Genomic DNA, 22,181 nt, shown 5'->3' on the forward strand with positions numbered 1-22,181 from the left:
TTTTATGCCGGATAGGTGTTCGGGCAGGTGCGGATTGTCCTAGATGCGGCATAAGTCCTGCATCCTTGTTACACATGTTCTGGGATTGTGTGGAGCTTCTGGACCGCGGTTCTGGCCTCTATAAAAGATGCATATAATATTACGGTTACACCTGGGCCAAGAGCATGTGTGGTCGGGATATTGGGTAGGGAGGGACGGTCTTTTGTTTATAAACCGAAAGGGGTGGGAAACTTGGTTTGTACAATGGATACTGTGTAACAATATTACTTGATCTCATGTACGTCTTCCACTATGCTGGATGCTACATATTGTATTCATGGGATTAATTTTATGACTGATCAAGTAATGCTTTGGTAATACCTTTATTGGTTGTTGCATGTATATGGTGCAGACTATTTTCTCTCTGTATTTTTGCAATTTACAGAAAATTTCTATAAAAATTATCTGATTTAAAAAAAATAAAAAGAATGGGACAGGTTCTGTAATTTGTGTTAGGGACACACGGATGTGGAGAGCACACGGATGACATCTGCATGATTTTTTTGAGGACCCGTAGACACTAATGGGTTCCGTGTGCAATCCGCAAAAATTGTTGATCGGACACTGATGCAAGTTATGAGCTCAGAAAGAGCAGAGGCTTAAACACAAATTACAGGTTTTACTGAAGCCTTTCACAAAGCTAGATGACAATCCGCTCAGCTCCTCCTGCTCTATAACCTGCTGCCTGCAGATTGTACGCCATTTTCACGGTGACAGAGGCTGGGACTCATGTATAATGAATGATACTGTAGTCATATAGAGATTGCTTTCTCCAGTTTTGTATAAATCAGCATTAGTTGTTATTCTTATGTACATCCATCAAGTGGGTTCACAAAATGGTAGGAGGAGGTTATAATAACCGGATCTGGCGGGGGTGACAGACGGTGTGCGCAGTCTGTTCCCTGGAGGAGAGGGTGGATTAGTTTCACCGGTCAGAGCCCCACTATAAGGCTGACCACCCTTATAAGTCATCTCTGAAGGCCCTAAAACAAACACGTCAACAACATAAATGACAATGGACGGCCCTAAAATTACTGAATCTGAAAGAAGATAGCAGTATGGTGGACATTTCAGTAGTGGGGGTCACAATCCTCTACAAAGCTGTCCGTGATGAAGTTGCTGTGCAGGGTCCGCTCGCTGTGAAGCTTCTCCGCGGCTGTATTGACCGTCCATGCCACCACTTCGATGCCTCTCCTGTTCCACTTCTCCACGTAATCGCTGTAGGATAAAGAGTCACATTACACGAGTCCTACATCTCTTCATGTTCATGTCATCATACAAAGTGGAGCTGGCATTATGAGGTCTCTGCAGTCTAGGACTAGGTGGTCTCCATTATACGGGGTTTGCTCAGCACAAGGCACACTTGAGCAGATGTCATATCCCACTGGGTTGGGGGCCCTCGGTGACCTGGATAAGAAAGCTGGGCTGAACTTGAACCCCTGAACAGTGAGACTGACTGCCAACTTGGCTAATTCTATATCAGATTGTATAGTGCCTGCTCACAGCGAGCCACCTCTTCCCGGGTGGAGAAACAGCACTCAGAGATGATGACATAGTAGAAATAAATAGGAATAGCCCTTTAAAGGGCATCTGTCAGCAGATTTGTACCTATGACACTGGCTGACCTGTTACATGGGCGCTTGGCAGCTGAAGGCATCTGTGTTGGTCCCATTTTCCTATGTGCCCGCATCGCTGAGAAATTAATGTTTTAATTTATGCAAATGAGACTCTAAGAGCAATGGGGGTGTTGCCATTACACCTAGAGGCTCTGCTCTCTCTGCACCTGCCGTGCCCTCTGCACTTTGATTGACAGGGCCTGGTGTGATGACCTTTTTTTACTGCCTGGTCATCTCAATCAAAGTGGAGAGGGAGGGGCAGTTGCAGAGAGAGCAGAGCTTCTAGGTGTAATGACAACGCCCCCGTTGCTCCTAGAGGCTCATTTGCATATATTAAAACTAGGGGTGGGCGGTATAGGCGATATGCGATATAAATTTGGGCCACGATATGGATTTTCGCCATATCGCATATATCGCCGGACCGCGATATGATTGCGCTCTCTGTGCGCACCATTTACTCCTGAGCCCGCCGGCCGGCACAGTGGAGGGAGAAGGAGGGAGTCCCTCCCTCCCCACTGTGCGCGGCTGCCGCTGAACACCAATGAGGAGAGGACAGAGTAGGAGGAGGAGGGGAGGGACTGTGGCCAGCCATATCCCACAGGGTCCCCCTCCTCCCCCCCTAGTTCATTGATGGCAGCGGGCAGTTCTGATCGGAGTCCCAGCAGTGTAATGCTGGGGCTGCTGGGGCTCCGATCGGTTACCATAGCAGCCAGGACGCTACTGAAGTCCTGGCTGCGATGGTATGTTAGTGAGCAGCATTAAAATTAATGCTTATAGCATTAGCAATGCGCCGCACAGACCTATGAGAAGAAGGAGCGCCCGGCGGCCACGGCGCACGTGAGTATAATGCTGCTCACTAACTTACCATCGCAGCCAGGACTTCAGTAGCGTCCTGGCTGCCATGGTAACCGATTGGAGCCCCAGCATTACACTTCTGGGACTCCGATCGGAACTGCCCACTGCCATCAATGAACTGGGGGGGGGGAGGGGGACCCTGTGGCCACTGCCACCAATGATTAATACTGGGGAGGGAGGGGAGGGAGTGAGGGGGGGGTGGGTTTGAGTTACCATAGGGGGGCAGATAAGAGGCTGGGGGGGAGCAGATAAGAGGCTTGTGGGGGAGCAGATCAGAGGCTGGGGGGGCACATGAGAGGCTGGGGGGGGCACATGAGAGGCTGGCTGCCATGGTCAGCTCCCTGCTGTTGTGTGCACAAAGCACAGGGCAGCAGGGAGAGTGTGAAGTCCTATTCACCCTAATAGAGCTCTATTGGGGTGAATATGACAAGGGTTCTAGCCCTTAAGGAGGCTAATAGTTATTAAATAAAAAGTAAAAAAAAAAAGTTTAAACACCCCCCCAATATAGAAAGCAATATATATCACATATCGCACATGCTTAAAATTATATCGCAATATAAATTTTAGGCCATATCGCCCACCCCTAATTAAAACGTCATTTTTCTCAGCAATACGGACACATAGGAACATTGGACCAACACAGATGCCTTCAGCTGCCAAGTGCACATGTAACAGGTCAGCCAGTGTCATAGGGACAAATCTGCTGACAGAGGGCATTTAAAGCAGATATGATGCCTTCATGTAAGTGTCTAGCTCTTAGTTAATATAAGTCTTCTTAGGCTCTGTTCACACCTTTGTTGTAGTTTCTACTTATAACACTAACCACAATGCATTGCCGGATCCACTGCTTGATGGATACCACCAGCGCCCTACGGATCCCGCTGACTTCTAATGCCGTCTGTTAGCTTATTCTTCATGACCGCTGTTCAGAGCGGACACCAGTGTGAACACAGACTAAAACATTGGCTCTCGGCCGTCTATGATCATTTTCTGTGCTGCCCTACGATCTACACATTTTCGCCAATCTCTGTAAAGTGACCGTACCTGGAGATGAAATTCTTTTGCATTAAGAAGGCAGATACTCCGCACAGATTCCACAGGACGTGGTGCAGCGCCCAGTCCAGCAGGACGTCCATGGAGACGAAGAAGTAATGCTTCCAAGCGGAGTCGAAGCGAGGTTTACCGTCCCCAAGATGGCTGAGGCTCCACGGCCTGTGCGTCAGGGCGGTGACTACATTGACGTCTGCTTGTCTCATCTGCGGATCACACAACATGCCCTTCAGTATTTGTGGGTGAGCGGCAGGAATGGTTGTCGTACGCCTCACTTTCTGTCATTTCTATAGCCTACAGCGGGTGTACTCAACTGGAGGACGGCGGTCCGAATCTGGACCCCTGCAAGTCCCGCCCTCGGCTCTATCTGCGTCATGAGGATGCAGATCCAGGTGAATAGAATGGTGAAGCAGAGAGCCGTCAGCTCCCTGCTTCACCATTCCCGTGCTGCCCGTAGTCCGGCGCATGCAGGCGCGATGTACCGACATCATCACAAAAGCAAAAAACAAACCAACAGCACTCCGCAAACACAAACAACCAAGTGCCAAACAATAGAAAATGTAAAACGCTAAGTTATAAATGTGAGATTCTTGGTAAATACATTTTGTACAAAATTATTTGTGCCGATCCGCAAGATTCTCACATTTATAAGGCAGCGTTAGCCCATTGTCTAGCATTGAGGATGGCACGATTGTATTACTTTATTATTTATGTTTGCACAGCGCTTTTGCATTGGGTTTGTTTTTTGCTTTTCTGTTTCCAGCCACGGTGACGTGCGCCTGCGCACTGGGATTTGCTGACTAGCCCCCAGTTTTATTTTCTTTCAGTCTGCATTGGAGGGGTGGCTGACCCCATTGCGCCAAACTAACCTCTCTGCCCCCATAGGCTGATTTTAATCAGTGCAAGTATAAAGCTGTAGCCTGATCTCCCACCAGGAGAGGTGGAATACAGACAGGGGTGCCGCACCAAGGAGGCGAGGTGAGGCGATGGCCTCAGGCAGCACCAGGCAGGGGCAAAAGGGGGGCAGCAGAAGGGCCGTGGGCAATGAGCGCTTCCATTGTGGAAACGCTCATCTCTACATATTCAACTGTATCGCTGTACTCAGGACAGCAATACAGTTGAATGTCGCAACAGGGCACGGAAGCGATGTCTTCCTGGCCCACCGTTTCCTCTAATAGGCTTTAGTCCCAGTTCCTGTGGCCTGAGGCCGGTGTCCTCATTATCGCGCTGCCTGAGCCGGGCTGCATAGAGCTCAGGGCACAGACTGGTAGAAGTCCGTGTCTTGCACTGCATCGCTGACAGCAGAATGGAGGTAAGTATTTGAGTTTATTATTTTATTTGGCAGCGTGCTGTTCGGCCACAATGGGTTGGGGGTCATTATTTCATAACTGCAGAAAGCACTATGGGGACACTGCGGCTGTAAAAAGGAGCATTTTTGTACTGGCACACATTATAAGGGGGCCACTATGGGGACTTCCGTTCTGCTGGGGGCACTAAAAGGGGGTCGTTTTTTGTACAGACACACGTTATAAGGGAGTTTTGTTTTTTTACTTAGCGCAGATTATAAGGTGGCCACTATGGGGACATTTGTTCTACAGGGGGCACTAAAAGAGTTTTTTGTGCTAGCACACATTATGAAGGGAGCATTTTTTTGTATTGGCACACATAAGGGAGTATTTTTGTATTTCCACACATTATAAGGGAACATTTTTGTACTGGCACACATTATAGGGAGAATTATCACTACTGAGGGGCACTATAGGGCATTATTACTATTGGGTGCACTGTTACCACTTTTGGGAGGATAGTTACATTGGGAGGCATCCTCGCACAGTGTCAGTATTTTTGGAGGACACTTTACGGCACTATACGTTTCAGGGACACTATTTGCCGGGCGCAGTTATTTTTTAGGGCACTGTGTGACAATAATTACTGGAGGGGGAACTATCTGTGCGGTAATAGTGTTTTCAGGTGGATTATCTGTTTCTGCAGTATAGTATTGGGAAGCACAGTATTAGAGAAAAGTAGGAAACTAAGATGTCTGTCGAAATCTGCAGAGACAAAAGATGGCTGAAAGAAATCATCATGGCGGTCTGGTCCGAATGGAGAAGATAAAGAAAGAGAACCCCTACATCAGAGGAGACGTCACTGGATGTTTTGTAGAGCTGTATATAATGTTTTCCAAGTATGTCTTTAACAGTAGGGCTGGAGGGAAGGAGTTAGGTTAAGAAATTGACACTGGGGAGGGGGGGGGGGGGGCCCCATTTCAGTTTTCGCCTCAGGCAGCATAAAGGCTAAGTGCACCCCTGAATACAGAGTGGGCTCCGCATGCACGTGGAGCCTGCATTCCCTGAATTTAATGGAGGCCATTGTAGCAACAAAGAGGTATAATATAGTGTGGACTCAGAATGTATGTGGAACCTGCATTCCCAGACTGGAATGGCACCAGTGAATGTGGTATTTAGTGTAGGTTCCTGTCCTAAAGAGATCGCCTTGTCGTGGGCGGACAGGCAAAAATAATTTTAAACAAAATGTATTTGCCAAGAATCTTACATTTATAACGCATACATTTTCTATAGTGAGTATGGCATTGTTATATTTACTTTGTTATTTGTGTTGGCAGAGCGCTATTGCATTCTTTGTTTTTTGCTTGGCGACGTGCACCTGCGCACTGGAAAGTGCTGACTAACCCCCAACTTTATTTTCTTTGCGACTGACATTATGCCTGCTGCACTCAGCCACACACAGCAGAGCACAGAGCTGAGCGGCAGGCGAATCATTGGGGGAACATGGGATAGGAGAGTTGTTACACCGAAGGCACCGCATAATCCTGTGGGAATCCAAGAAAGGGGACATAACTGTGTGCGGGGGGCAATCTAAGATGGCATGACGCTTTGAAGGGGCCACCTAAGGTGGCATAACTAGGTGAGGGGCCACCTAAGTGTCACGGTGGGGAGTGGGGGAAACCCTTCACCGTACAATGTAAGGTATAATAGGGAAGCAGCTAGGCCCGGATGCCAGGATCAGGGAGCAGGTCACCTCCTACAGCGTCCCTAATCCTCACCCTAACGCCTCACCGTATGAGCAGACCTGGATGGTAGGACGACTCATACCCAGGATACCTTTGGCCCTGAGTCGCCCTGATAATCCCTAACATAGGAGCAGGGGAGAGACGACCTGTTCTTCCCAGACACGGATGAACAGGAGTCTCAAATGGCCTAGCAGCAGGGAAAGGAAGCCAAGTGGAATGACAGATAAAGGCCACACCAAGGTAAACTGGAACCCATACAAACGTACTGCAATCCAAACACCAAGCGGATGCAGTACGTACTGACACAGAGGAACCAGCATTCCAGCAACAGCACCCAGACTTGGCATCTGGTTCACCCCTCCGGGAAACCATGGAGCCCCCTTCCGGAGGCACAACTAACAGGGTACGACTTGCATACATGCTGGACATAAAACGCCAACTACCAGACATGTAACAACAACAAGACGAGACACCAAACCCTGAACATAAACCCACACAGGTAAGGTAGGGGAACATGGAGGATAGAATAGAAAGACATTGCTGGAGACATCGATGTCCCACTAGGTGGCCCTCACACTGGAAGATGGAAGAACCAGACGAGGAGCAGAACTCCAGCACACACCAAGGCTGGAGTACAACTGACTCCTGACCTTAAGCCACAGGTATAAGAAGCACCTAGTGACCGCACCCAGCAAGGTAGTTAACCCTTACTGCACCAGACAGGGGAAGGCTACAACTTAAAGGGGAAGTGCACACACCAGCCACAACGTTGCCCCCGGCAACAGCATGCGTGGCAAACATGTCACGGCGCACACAGCCAAAGCCGAGACACTGCCACCACATGCCATAACAGCAAAACGTTGCCACCGGCAGCAGCAAGCATGGCACCAGTGTCCCGGCGCACACAGCAAAGGCCGTGACACTAAGGTGACTTAACTGTAAAGGGAACACTAAATGGGGCATACCTGTGTGTGGTGGGCCATCTAAGAGGGCATACTCTATAAGAGGGGGCATCACAGAGGGGCTACCTAAAGGTGTGGAGACATTTGAGGGGGCAGCACTGTAGGGGCATAATTTTGTCGGGTTCCACTAAAGGATGCATAACTATTAGGAGGGCATCACTGTCGGGGCCATCTAAGGGGGCATAATCTATAAGGGGGAAATCACTGTGTGTGGGGCTACTTAATGGCGCATCATACTGTGTGGTGGGCCGCACTGTGTGGGGACCACTTAACACAGCATCATACTGTGTAGAGTCTACTTAAGGGGACATCATAGTGTGTGGGGGAGAATTTAAGAGTACATAATACTGTGTGAGGGGGGCCTGTAGAGAACATCACTTTGTTCTGGGGGCGTTTAAGAGGGCCTCATTCTGTGTGAGTGGGCACTTAAGGGTATCATAGTCTGTGGGGCACTAAAGGGATATCATACTGTCTAAGGGGCATCATTATTGTTAGGGGGCACTGAAAGGACATTCTTACCGTTTGGTCGGCAGAAAGGAGATTAGGTGCAGCGCTAGACCCCTTACATTTTTAGTTTTTTTTGCAGCTCGGACCTTCATCCAACATCAGACTCAGGTATGTGGACCGTTACAATGAGCAAGACATTGTATTCATAGGAGCACAAATGGCAGCCATTGACCTTTCTCTGGACACAGGAATAAGTGGGACCGACTGTCCTACATATAGGACTCCACCGTTCTACTTGAAGTGGGCTTTACAGAATGTCACCCTTCAGGAATAAGGACATTTTAGCAAGTGCTTGCACCCTGCCTGACTAAGCTGGGGATCCATACTTCCCTGCTGCCCACCGCTCTGGTCCTCCACGCTGACTCTGGTGTGTCCATGTTGCAGTCCCCAGAGTGTTTACATCTGGCGCAGCATGGACATTGTCACATGCGCCACTGCAGCCAATAACTGGCTTCAGCTTGTGGTCAAGTCACCGCTAAAGTTAGTCACTGCTAGGCTGAAAAGTCTTCTCCAGAGCATCTCCTACCAATGGTGACCATTCTCATGGACCTATAATGTGCATGAGGGATCCGTAATCACCGCCAAAATAGGGCTTACTTCTGTGGTGTCACCACAGACCCACTGTCATGGGTACGTGTGCTGTCCGCGGAGACCAGCACCCTTGGAGGAGGGCACAGGCGAGAGGTTTGGCTATGAGTACAGGACGGAATAAGAATACAGCATACTAAGCATTTATACCGGGTCAAGATTACTAGAGTACATAGGGAGGGTTTACTACTTACCTTATAGATGACACTTGGCTCAAAAGAACAGACAACGCTGCAGTTGTAGAGGCGAGGAAAGTCCATGTACAACTTCCTAAGATCTTCAGCCGCCTAAAAAATAATCCTACATTTATCTTCATTATCCGCAGCTAGTTCAAATGAGAGGTAAACGCCAAGAATTGTGATTATTGTACATTAATCCATAGGTCAGTAAAAAAAAAAAAAAAAAAAAATCCCATTAATGCGGATCTGGCGTTTGTTCTAGCACAGATCTGCCATATGGAGTTTCGCAAGACTTATTAGGATAAAACAGGCCTCTCTGTATTTGGCCATTCCCAAAGCCTTCTTTGGGGAATGGTCTCCAGATTTTTACAGATAGGATCTCATCTCAACCTTGGCAATAAATATGCGGCTCCTGCACCGAGCGCAATATAAAGGGGCCTGCCTTGATGTTGCAAAATATAGTGTAATACTTGCTTTTGACCACTAGATGTCAGATCAGAGCACAGGGAGCCCCAACAGTGAACTCAAATAACCTCATGCATTTAGTTTATGCAAGTCATATGTGCAGCCACCATCGCCTCTGATCTAGTCACATGTGCCTGTATTCTGCTGACGGCACAGGGTGAGCAGCTGCGGGGACGTGAGTTAAAACTATTCCCACTCCTAAAGTGAAAGATTACCTTAAAGGGGTTGTCGAACAATTCAATATTGCTGTTATATCACCCAAAAAGTAACAGCCGTTCAATGGAAACCATTTATGAAAATGTTCCTGGGTCTTGACAGTGCTGCTATGTACTTGTTAGAGCTCCCCCTGCTGTTCTTTTGATTCTCTCACAGAGCGTCCACAGCCAGTGAAAAGAAGCCGTTAGGAATGTGCTGATTATTATTGGCTGGCCCGTATAATATTATTAAAGGGGTTGTTCAACCCTGGAGGCCTCTCAGGCAGACCCTTCAGAATGGCCAGACCTTACCTGGTTCCCGCCGCTGAGCTCCTGGTTCTTCACTTGTCCTGGGGCCCGTTGCAGCTCTCAGATCTCCCCGGTTTCACGCGGGTCACATGGCCGCTGCAGCCAATCATAGAAGTGTCTTCCCTGCGTCATGTCACTGGGACGCATGACATCTGGGAGACGCTGCAGCGGCCGTGTGACCCGCATCAACCCGTTTATTGATGTGGGGAGACCTGAGAGCTGCAGCAGCCCAGGGGAGCGAAGAAGCCGGGACCCAATTAGGCAAGTACGATTCCTTCTGCAGGTCCGACCTTGCTGGGGGGGGGGGGGGGGGGGGGGCTGACTGAGAGACGCCCAGGGGTGAACAAACCCTTTAATCACTCCTCCATCTATGTACAAGAGGAAGAGGGACTTAGCTACTGAGCATGTGTGATCACCAACACATTAAGCGGACCACCAGGGGGCGCTATAACAAGTATGTAATAGCAATAATGCAATAGTGATATCTAGACGCAGGGGTGCAAAAATTCTGTTTTGCCTGATCCAACATGTAAAAATCATATTTCAACAGCATAAAACCGCCTAATGAAAGCATATCAGCGCACTGATGATGCCATAGAAGTTCATGAAAGAAAAAAATATGCTGTAAATGAAATAGGTTTTCTACCTAACAAGCTGAACCAACAGACGGGATAATTTACAACAGGGGTCAGCAACCTCCGGCACTCCAGCTGCTGTGAAACTACAATTCCCAGCATGCACACTGGCTCAGCTGCTCTTTTAACTGAGTAAATGGAGCATACTGGGAGTTGTAATTTCAGAACAGTTGGAGTGCCGAAGGTGGCTGATCCCCGATTTAAGAGCATGCCTGTCGGCTGGACAAAAAACGTCACAATGCCCTTGAAGGGGTTATCCCATCGCTAGGCTATGCCCCCATTGTCTGATAGGTGCGGGTCCCGCACCTACAAGGAGAACGGAGCGGAGAAAGTTGAGGAGGGCGCACTGCGCATGCACAGCCACCCTTCCATTCATTTCTATGGAGCCTCCGAAACTAGCCGAGCGCTGGCTCAGCTATTTCCGTTGGCCCCTTAAAAATGAATGGAAGCGATGGCCGCGCATGCGCGGTGCGCTCCCATTCACTTGAATGGGAGAGGCGGGGTGCTGCGCCTGGTGGTGGACGGACCCTGTGGTCCTCCAGCCACAACTCTCCCCGGCTCCGTTCTCCTTGTAGGTGCGGGTCCCAGAGGCCCGTACCTATCAGACAATGGGGGCATAGCCTAGTGATATGTCCCTATTGTCTAAGATGGGAATACCCCTTTTAAGAGTTATTCCCATCTAGACATTTAAAGTGTTTTCCTCAAAAAATAAATCGATCAATTTTAGCATATGTTACTGCTGCAGCAGCATTATGCATAAAGCAATCTTTAGTTTCTCCACTTACCACTATTTTCCTTGAGCCTTTCCCTTAGTTATGGCTGTTTTAAACCCTGCATTATGAGGATCTTCTCAAGATGGCTTCTCTGCCAGTTCTCTGAGGCCAAAACTGCTTTCCCTCACTTTCCATACACACTTGCTGTAGCCAGCAGCTCCCTGCCAGCCAATCAGATTGGATTACTGAGAGACACGCCTCCTCACTCTGAAGCCTAATGCAGGCATGCAGTGTGGAGAACTGCCCCTCCGTCTTCTGGTTATACTAAAAGGAAGACAGACAAGCCCTAGCAATGGTCTTTTAAGGGAGCAGTGGAAAGGGACAGAGGACATTAATGGAAGCTGTTATTTTAAGGTAATTACAGATCTTTTGGCAATCATTGACAGAATAACTCAGGTATACATGCCTAGCTCTAATAAACTAGCAAATAAAATAAAATATGACAGTTGCACTTTAAGGCATATGCACAGGCGGGTGCGGGAAGAAATCTGTTCTTTCACACAGGCCCTCTATGTACTAGACCCATCAGGTTAGATTATTACCTGAGCCGCGTGGCCTTTAACATCAAAGTAAATGATCAGATTGTGATGTAAGCATTCTGTTACGGCTTCATTCAAAGTCGGAACTTTCTCCTCATTATACAGGTGCCTGTGTAGAGAGAGAAGAGCAGTGTTCACATAGATCAGACAGGATAATATGGCATCTGTCAGCAGATTTGTCCCTATGACACTGGCTGACCTGTTACATGTGCGCTTGGCTGCTGAAGGCATCTGGGTTGTCTCATTACAACAACTTATCCTCTGTCCACAATGGCGGGACACGCATGTGCGTTGCTGCTCCTTTCCAGTCTACGGGACTGCCGGACACAGCAGAATACAAGCGCTCGGGGTCTCCAGCAGTCCCATAGAGCTGAATGGAGCAGCAGTGCGCAAGTGTGACCACCGCTCCATTCAAACGGGAAAACTGTCTGTTTTTGTGATCAGTGGTGGCCCCAGCTGTCAGATTCCCATGGAAAAGACACATGGATACACGTGAATAGGGTATCAGTCTGTAATGGGACAACCCCTTTAATTCTACTCCTGTGCAGGGGATTTGGAGCTCTGTATCAGAAAGATGGCACAGAATTCTGGACTTCTTTAGACTACGGAGTGCCCATTTATATCGGCTTATTAGGACAGCCCCTAGACCAGGGGTAGTCAACCTCCGGCGCTCCAGCTGTTGTAAAACTACAACTCCCAGCATGCATACTTCCTCTGCTCTTCTAAGAATTATCATAGGAACGAATGGAGGATGCTGGGAATTGTAGTTTCACAACAGCTGGAGTGCCGGAGGTTGCTGACCCCTGTCATAGACTTTGCATGATGAATACGGTAGGTGTCTCTTACGTACTTACTAATGCTAAGCATGAACGCTCCTATTCTTAGAGCCTCGATGATACATAGCACACATGACGGGACGCTCACACGTCTCACCAGATAGACAGGTTCTGACCGGAGACATCTACGGTGACTGATCCACTTGTAAACACTTTACAGACATCGAGTCACCTTTACCTATCCATCCACCTATCCATTCATCGGCGTCGCGATCAATGGCCATAATTCCCAGCGAAAGTGCAATAGGGACTGGTAGCTATCTGCCGAGTGAAATACTGTTGGCGGGTCTTCAACATACCTAGGTGGGACTATGGCGGTCTCTGTTGTCACCTTTGGATCAGGCAGAGAGGCACATGAGGTTTATTTTAGAAAGACTGTCTAAGCTGCTGACAGGCTGCCGGAAAAGCCGCAGGGAGTTCTCCCATCTACCTGCCGTATACACAGAGGGAGCCCACTTACATGATATAACGTGCTGTTTATGCAATTCCTTAAAGGAATTTTCCAATATTTTTATACTGATGGCCTCTCCTCAGGAGAGGCCATCGTTGGGGGTCTGACACCCCCGCTGACCAGCGCCAACCTTGTAGCTCGAGCACCGGAAGAACATAGCGCCGTCCATTGTGTAGTGGACAGAGATGGTTACTGCAGCACTGCTTCCATTCATTTCAATGAGTGCAATGAGAGCTGTCACGCTGGCGGTCCGTGACGGTCGCTGTCTTGCTGTTCCGAGCAGGCACAGATGTCACTCTGATCTCCCTGTATGAATTAGGACTAGTGCTGTAAACTTCAGCACTGCGAGAGTTAACCCTTTCCTCCTGCCCCTGTCCAATTGCTGGCCACGTTGCTGATCAGTCTCCCTATTTAGCTGGGCTGTGGTTCCACCTCCTCGCCTGAGCTTTCAGGTTGTCTAATCTCCAGTGAAGGTGAATACCTGTGTCCCGTATCTTGTCTGTCTACCGATTCTGCTCCTTGCTGCCTGCCCCGATGTTGGAACTGCTACCTGGGCTATGCACAAACTCAACTTGCCCCAACCTAGGAATTGCTATTTGGAATATGAAAGTACTTAGCATGCCTAGACTTTGGACTGTGTTCAGACTGCACTTTTTGCCTGAGTCCTTGGTGCTTCGCACCGGTGTCTGTGACCCACGTTGGTCACGAGGACTACTCCAGGAGGTAGTGGCCCGGCAGGTTTCCTGCAACGAAGTCCAGATCCCTCTACAGGGGTTAAAGGGTGGATACCAGGGAACCGCCAGGACAACACCTTTAGGTTTAGCCCAAACTCAAACTAGTTGGTTGGCACAGTGGGTCCACACCCACTGCATGTTACACCAGCATCCTCCTCTACACAATGGACGGAGCTGTGTAGTTTCGGCGTCAGAGCTATTCGGAAACAGCTGATCGATGGGAGTGTGAGGCATCAGACCCCCACCTATCAGATACTAATGGCCTATCCTCAGAAGGGGCCATCAATATAGAACTCCTTTAAATGGGTTGTCTAGTTTAGTGAACCCATTTTCTTTTTTTTTTTGTTCCATTTAATTTTTTAATTTTCAAAAAAACATAAATTAATAAAACACAAACAGAAAATCCTCTAACAGCATCATAACTAATTATGACTATCCAAATGGTATCATCCTCGCCTAAAAAAAAAATTTAGGCTCCATTCACACGTCCGCAAATGGGTCCGCAATTTTGCGGAATGGGTGCGAACCCATTCATTTTCTATGGGGACGGAATGGATGCGGACAGCACACAGTGTGCTGTCTGCAGCCGCAATTGCGGAGCGCGGACCCGATTTTGGGTCCGCAGCTCCGCAAAAAGATAGAGCATGTCCTATTCTTGTCCGCAGCTTGCGGACAAGAATAGGCATTTCTATAGGGGTGCCGGGCGGGTGTGTTGCGGATCCGCAATACACCACGGACGTGTGAATGGAGCCTAAATTAGTATGTTTTTGTCAATTACTGTATTTCGTCCTAAGGCTACTTTCACACTTCCGTTTCTGGGTCCGCCTGTGAGATCCGTTTCAAGGCTCTCACAAGCGGTCTAAAATGGATCAGTTCAGCCCCAATGTATTCTCAATGGATAAGGATCCGTTCAGAATGCATCAGTTTGGCTCCGTTCAGCCTCCATTCCTCTCTGGAGGCGGACACCAAAACGCAGCTTGCAGCGTTTTGGTGTCCGCCTGGCGATGCGGAGCCAAACGGATCCGTCCTGACTTACAATGTAAGTCAATGGGGATGGATCAGTTTACATTGACACAATATTGGTGCAATTGTAAACGGATCAGTCCCCAATTGACTTTCAATGTTAGTCAGGACGGATCCGTTTGACTTACACTTAGACTTAGATTTTTTTTTGGACATAATAATGCAGACGGATCCGTTCTGAACGGATACAAGCGTTTGCATTTATTGGTGTGGATCAGTCTGTGCAGATACCAGACGGATCCGCACCTAACGCAGGTGTGAAAGTAGCCTAAGACGCACATAGGTTTAAAATAAAAAATATATATATTTTTATTAGATCTCAGATCAGAACCCCAATGTTAATCAGACCTCAGCTCAGGCCCCCAATAAGACCTCTGATGAGACCCCCAAAGTTAGGTCATAGCGTGCAGACATCCTCACGCGGAGCACAGTCACAGCACAGCGAGCGGCTGAGGAAGACCAGGAAGCGGTGAGTACAGCGCCCGGGCAGCACTGCGTTCACCGCTTCCCAGTCCTCCTGTACTATCATTTACAGCACGGACGGTTCCACCGCGGGAGCAGAAAGGTTACGCCACTCGTGTCATGATAAAGGGGTTCTACGCTTTTTCCTTACTGCTGGTCTATCCTCTGGATAGTTCATCAGCATCTGATTGGCCGGGGTCCCGGGTGCTTTCTGCATCCGTATGTCTGTTCCGCAAAATGATAGAAGATGTCCTATACTTGTCCGCAAAATGCGGACCGATTGAAGTCAATGGGTCTGCAAAAAATACGCAGATGCAACTTGGACGGCATCCATATTTTGCAGATCCGCGAAAACAGATATGGTTGTGTGCATGGGTGTATATACATGTATACTGCTGACACTGCCTACTGGGAAACACATACCTGATGCCTTCACTTACCGTAAGCGATGTTTAGCCGCAGGATTCAGCTTTCTGACCTCCGTGAATGTAAGGTCACTTAATTTCCCAAAGCCATCTGTCGTCCGTTCTACCGTGTCATCGTGCATGAGAATAGGCACTCCGTCCTTCGTGAACTCCAGGTCCAGCTCCACAGCCACGGCTCCGTTCTGTGCAGCCTACAAGGTGAGCGGATCAAACGCATCAGCACCTATCGTCCAGACTGGGGGGTAATGGCGGCGAGGAGCTCTGCGTTTTATGGTGCGTAAAAAAAAAAAAAAAACAGCTCCAGCTGTTGCATGGAAATCTATGGGGAACATTATGGCAGCACGCTCTGGGTCTGGTCATTTCTCCTCACTGTCTAATGTTTTTGTCCCTTAGGCTACTTTCACACTGGGGTTTCTGGGTCCGCTTGTGAGATCCGTATCAGGGCTCTCACAAGCGGCCCAAAACGGATCAGTTTAGCCCCAATGCATTCTGCATGGATAAGGATCCGTTCAGAATGCATCAGTTTGCCTCCGTTCAGCCTCCATTCCGCTCCGGAGGCGAACACCAAAACGCTGCTTGCAGCCAAACGGATCTGTTCTGGACGGATACAAGCATTTGCATTATAGGTGCGGATCCGTCTGTGCAGATTCGTTTTGGTGTCCGCCTGGCGGTGCGGAGCCAAACACATCCGTTCTGACTTTCAATGTAAGTCAATGGGGACGGAACCATTTTCACTGACACAATATGGTGCAATTGAAAACGGATCCGTCCCCCATTGACTTTCAGTGTAAGTCAAAACGGATCAGCACCTAACGCAGGTGTGAAAGTAGCCTTAGGCACCCATGGTTGCTTTTTTTTGTCCTGCTTGAAAAACACAAGCACCAGTGTGTTTTAGGCTACTTTCACACTTGCGTTGTTCTTTTCCGGCATAGAGTTCCGTCACAGGGGCTCTATACCGGAAAAGAACTGATCAGTTTTATCCCCATGCATTCTGAATGGAGAGTAATCCGTTCAGTTTGCATCAGGATGTCTTCAGTTCAGTCGTTTTGACTGATCAGGCAAAAGAGAAAACCGTAGCATGCTACGGTTTTATCTCCGGCTAAAAAAACTGAAGACTTGCCTGAATGCCGGATCAGGCATTTTTTCCCATAGGAATGTATTAGTGCCGGATCCGGCATTCAGAATACCGGAATGCCGGATCCGTCCTTCCGGTATGCGCATGCGCAGACTGAAAAAAAGGTGAAAGAATAAATGCTGGATCCGTTTTTGCCGGATGACACCGGAAAGACGGATCCGGCATTTCAATGCATTTTTTCGACTGATCAGGCATTTTTAAGGCCTCTTTCACACTTGCGTTGTCCGGATCCGGCGTGTACTCCACTTGCCGGAATTACACTCCGGATCCGGAAAAACGCAAGTGTACTGAAAGCATTTGAAGACGGAACCGTCTTCCAAATGCGTTCAGTGTTACTATGGCACCCAGGACGCTATTAAAGTCCTGGTTGCCATAGTAGTAGTGGGGAGCGGTATACTTACAGTCCGTGCGGCTCCCCGGGCGCTCCAGAATGACGTCAGAGCGCCCCATGCGCATGGATGACGTGATCCATGTGATCACATGATCCATGAGCTTGGGGCGCCCTGACGTCACTCTGGAGCGCCCGGGGAGCCGCACGGACGGTAGGTATACTGCTCCCCCGCTCCCCACTACACTTTACCATGGCTGCCAGGACTTTAGCGTCCCGGCAGCCATGGTAACCACTCTGAAAAAGCTAAATGTCGGATGCGGCAATGCGCCGAAACGACGTTTAGCTTAAGGCCGGATCCGGATCAATGCCTTTCAATGGGCATTAATTCCGGATCCGGCCTTGCGGCAAGTGTTCCGGATTTTTGGCCGGAGCAAAAAGCGCAGCATGCTGCGGTATTTTCTCCGGCCAAAAAACGTTCCGTTCCGGAACTGAAGACATCCTGATGCATCCTGAACGGATTTCTCTCCATTCAGAATGCATTAGGATAATCCTGATCAGGATTCTTCCGGCATAGAGCCCCGACGACGGAACTCTATGCCGGAACACAACAACGCAGGTGTGAAAGAGCCCTAAGACTGATCAGGATCCTGATCAGTCTTACTAATGCCATCAGTTAGCATACATTTTGCCTGATCCGGCAGGCAGTTCCGGCGACGGAACTGCTTGCCGGATCTCTCTGCCGCAAGTGTGAAAGTAGCCTTATAACAGCATTTGTGCATGAAGTTTTTTTTTTTGTTTGTTTGTTTAAAGGGTAACTGTCATGTTTTCATCAAAACATCAATTTTATCAAATGTTACTGCTGCAGCAGCTTTATGCATAAAGCAATCTTTAGTTTCTTCACATACCACTGTTTTCCTTGAGTTTTTCCCTTAGTTACAGCTGTTTAAACATTTACAATATGAGGACCTTCTCAAGATGGCTCCTCTGCCAGTTCTCCGAGGCCAAAACTGCTTTCCCTCACTTTCCATACACACTTGCTGTAGCCAGCAGCTCCCTGCCAGCCAATCAGATTGGATTACTGAGAGACACGCCTCCTCACTATGAAGCCTAATGCAGGCATGCAGTGTGAAGGACCGCCCCTCTGTCTTCCTGTCTTCTTAGGGCTCTTTCACACCTGCGTTCTTTTCTTACGGCATAGAGTTCCGTCGTCGGGGCTCTATGCCGGAAGAATCCTGATCAGTTTTATCCTAATGCATTCTGAATGGAGAGAAATCCGTTCAGGATGCATCAGGATGTCTTCAATTCCGGACCGGAACGTTTTTTGGCCGGAGAAAATACTGCAGCATGCTGCGCTTTTTGCTCCGGCCAAAAATCCTGAAGACTTGCCGCAAGGCCGGATCCGGCCTTAAGCTAAACGTCGTTTCGGCGCATTGCCGGATCCGACGTTTAGCTTTTTCTGAATGGTTACCATGGCTGCCAAGACGCTAAAGTCCTGGCAGCCATGGTAAAGTGTAGTGGGGAGCGGGGGAGCAGCATACTTACCGTCCGTGCGACTCCCCGGGCGCTCCAGAGTGACGTCAGGGCGCCCCAAGCGCATGGATGACGTGATCACATGGACACGTCATCCATGCGCATGGGGCGCTCTGACGTCATTCTGGAGCGCCCCGGGAGCCGCATGGACTGTAAGTATACTGCTCCCCCGCTCCCCACTACTACTATGGAAACCAGGACTTTAATAGCGTCCTGGCTGCCATAGTAACACTGAACGCATTTTGAAGACGGATCAGTCTTCAAATGCTTTCAGTACACTGTTACGAATCCGGCGGGCACCTCCGGCAAATGGTGTACACGACGGATCCGGACAACGCAAGTGTGAAAGAGCCCTTAGCCGGAGACAGACAAGCCATAGCAACTGTTTTAAGGGAGCAGTGGAAAGGGACAAAGGACATTAATGAAAGGTGTTATTATAAGGTAATTACAGATCTTTTGACAATCATTGACAGACTAACTCAGGTATACATGCCTAGCTCTAATAAACTAGCAAATAAAAATAAATTATGACAGTTATCCTTTAACCAACGTATTTTTCCCACATTACACTACAAATGGATTGACATTACAGAGGGGTACAACATTTGCTATTTAATAGCCCCACCTGGTTTTGGCTCACAATCACTGATGGAAATCACTGACCAAACACTGACGAGCGAATGGGGCATAAAAGTCGCAGTTTCTGGGAGACATGAGACTTTTCGCGGGAACAGATAAAACTTTTTTGATGTGCACATTATTCAGACCGGTCTAAGTGAATATGAACCTGTCTAACTGAAACAACCACCAGGGGGCAGACTAATAACAATACGCCTGGTCTAATTCATCAACGGCTGTGCACCTTTTAACCCCTTGGATACCGAGGTTTTTCAGTTTTTATTTTTCTTCTCTATTTTCCTTGAGCCATAACTTTTTTATTTTTCAGTTCACGTATCCACACGAGAGCTTGTTATATGCGGGACAAGTTGTGCTTTCTAATGGCACTATTTAATATGGATGCGGACAGCACATGGTCTTAGGCCTCATGCACACGGCCGTTGTTTGGGTCCGCATCCGAGCCGCCGTTTTGGCGGCTCGGATGCTGACCCATTCACTTCAATGGGGCCGCAAAATATCGGACAGCACTCAGTGTGCTGTCCGCATCCGTTGCTCCGTTCCGCGGCCCCGCTAAAAAAATATAACGTCCTATTCTTGTCCGTGCTTTGCGGACAAGAATAGGCATTTACATTGACGGCCGCCCGTTCAGTTCCGCAAATTGCGAAAGGCACATGGGCGGCTTCCGTTTTTTGCAGATCCAAGGTTTGCGGACCGCAAAAAACGGCACGGTCGTGTGCATGTAGCCTTATTCACACAGTCAGTGTCCGATCAGTAATCGTGAGCCAACATCACATCTAATTGGGTTGCGGAGCGACGTGACCGTTGCCTTGGCTGCAGCCTGACAGTCGAGAAAATATCCTACAGGTTTGGAGATGTCCCAACGCAACCCCATTCACTTACATGAGTTGCGCTGCGGCGACACCCCGCAATCTCTGGCTGGTTTACCTATTTTGTGTGGAAAGTTGCCATGTAGCCCTAAAGAAAAATTCTTCTAGTCACTGACAGAAAGCAGAGGTCTTGGAAATGCAGAGGAACTAAAGGACACAGTAGCAGACTATGCTGCAGGCTGATGGCAGTGAATGGCAGCTCACACTCACCACTCTGATGGCGGCCAGGGTGTTCTCAGGGGCATCGTGGGCGCCTCCTCTGTGGGCAATGCTCGACACCTTCCCCCGGGGCTTCAGCACCTGCTGTGCCCGGGACTCCGGGACCGGCTCGAATCTGAAGAGGACGAGAAGAAGGTAGAGGCCGCCGGTCAGGACGCCGGAGAGCTGGGGGCTGCGGGTGGTCAGGAGCAGGAGCACGAAGACGCTGCTGAAGGAGAGCAGCAAACCCTCGCCCCACAGCATGGCGGCCGCCGGCACTGAGGGGGTTATTAGTACACGAGCTGAGATCCCGGTAGTGAGGCGGGGAGATGGCGGCAGGCAGGCCCAGCAATGGCTGATGTCACTGCAGACTGCTCCAACCATATAGCAGGGTCATAGACAGAGTATATACAGGGAGAGGTATATACTATATACAGGGAGAGGTATATACAGGGAGATATATGTACTATATACAGGGAGAGGTATGTACAGGGAGATATATATATACTATATACAGGGAGATATATATATACTATATACAGGGAGATATATATATACTATATACAGGGAGATATATATATACAGGGAGATACTATACACAGGGAGAGGTATATGAACTATATACAGGGAAATATATATATATATATATATATATATATACTATATACAGAGATATATATATATATTTATATACTATATACAGGGAGAGGTATATAGTATATACAGGCAGATATATGTACTATATACAGGGAGATCTATACTATATACAGGGAAATATATATATATATATATATATACAGAGATATATATATACTATATACAGGGAGATATATACTATACACAGGGAGAGGTATATAGTATATACAGGCAGATATATGTACTATATACAGGGAGATCTATACTATACACAGGGAGAGGTATATAGTATATACAGGCAGATATATGTACTATATACAGGGAGATCTATACTATTTACAGGGAAATATATATATATACAGAGATATATATATACTATATACAGGGAGATATATACTATACACAGGGAGAGGTATATAGTATATACAGGGAGCTATCTGTACTTATACAGGAATAGATATACTATATACAGAGATATATGCAGGGAAATATATAATATACAGAGAGAGATATATACTATATACAGGGCGATATCTGTAATATATACAGGGAAATAAATAAATATATATATATATATATATATATATATACACATACACACTATATACAGGGAGACATATGTACTATATACAGGGAGATATATGTACTATATACAGGGAGAGATATACTATACACCGGGATATATACAGGGAAATATATATATAATATACATAGAGAGAAATATACTATATACAGGGAGATATATGTACTATACACAGGAAGACAGGGAGCCGGGGTGCACACAGGAGGATGTGTGTGGGGAAAATATGGTGGGATACTGTGTGGGGGCAAATTTTTTATTTTTATTTTATGTGCCAACTTTGGGGGACATGAGGGGGGTGCACACAGGAGGACGTGGGGGGGGGGGTATGGTGGGATACCGTGTGGGGGCAAATTATTATGGGAGGGATTGCTATGTGGGGGGAAAATTACTATATGGGCAATGTGGGGGACACTACTGTGTGGGGGCAGTGTGGGGGACTCTACTGTATGGGGGCTGTGTGGGGGACTCTACTGTATGGGGGCAGTGTGGGGGACACTACTGTGTGGGGGACACTACTGTGTGGGGGCAGCGTGGGGACACTACTGTGTGGGGGGCAGTGTGGGGGACACTACTGTGTGGGGGCAGCGTGG

At 48.1% G+C, this 22,181-nt stretch overlaps 1 protein-coding gene across 1 annotated transcript; it reads right to left on the minus strand.

Annotated features, from left to right (window-relative positions):
• Positions 1-639: 639 nt before the first annotated feature.
• Positions 640-20,806, minus strand: GDE1 (glycerophosphodiester phosphodiesterase 1). Its single transcript, XM_040441204.1, has 6 exons — positions 20,385-20,806; positions 15,689-15,864; positions 11,746-11,851; positions 8,843-8,935; positions 3,555-3,766; positions 640-1,257 (listed from the first exon to the last, which is right to left on the minus strand). Exons 1-6 carry the CDS (start codon positions 20,754-20,756, stop codon positions 1,110-1,112), a joined length of 1,107 nt encoding a protein of 368 aa, XP_040297138.1. The 5' UTR covers positions 20,757-20,806; the 3' UTR covers positions 640-1,109.
• Positions 20,807-22,181: the final 1,375 nt, after the last annotated feature.

Source organism: Bufo bufo, chromosome 7, assembly GCF_905171765.1.
Source record: "Bufo bufo chromosome 7, aBufBuf1.1, whole genome shotgun sequence".
Lineage (NCBI taxonomy): Eukaryota > Metazoa > Chordata > Amphibia > Anura > Bufonidae > Bufo > Bufo bufo.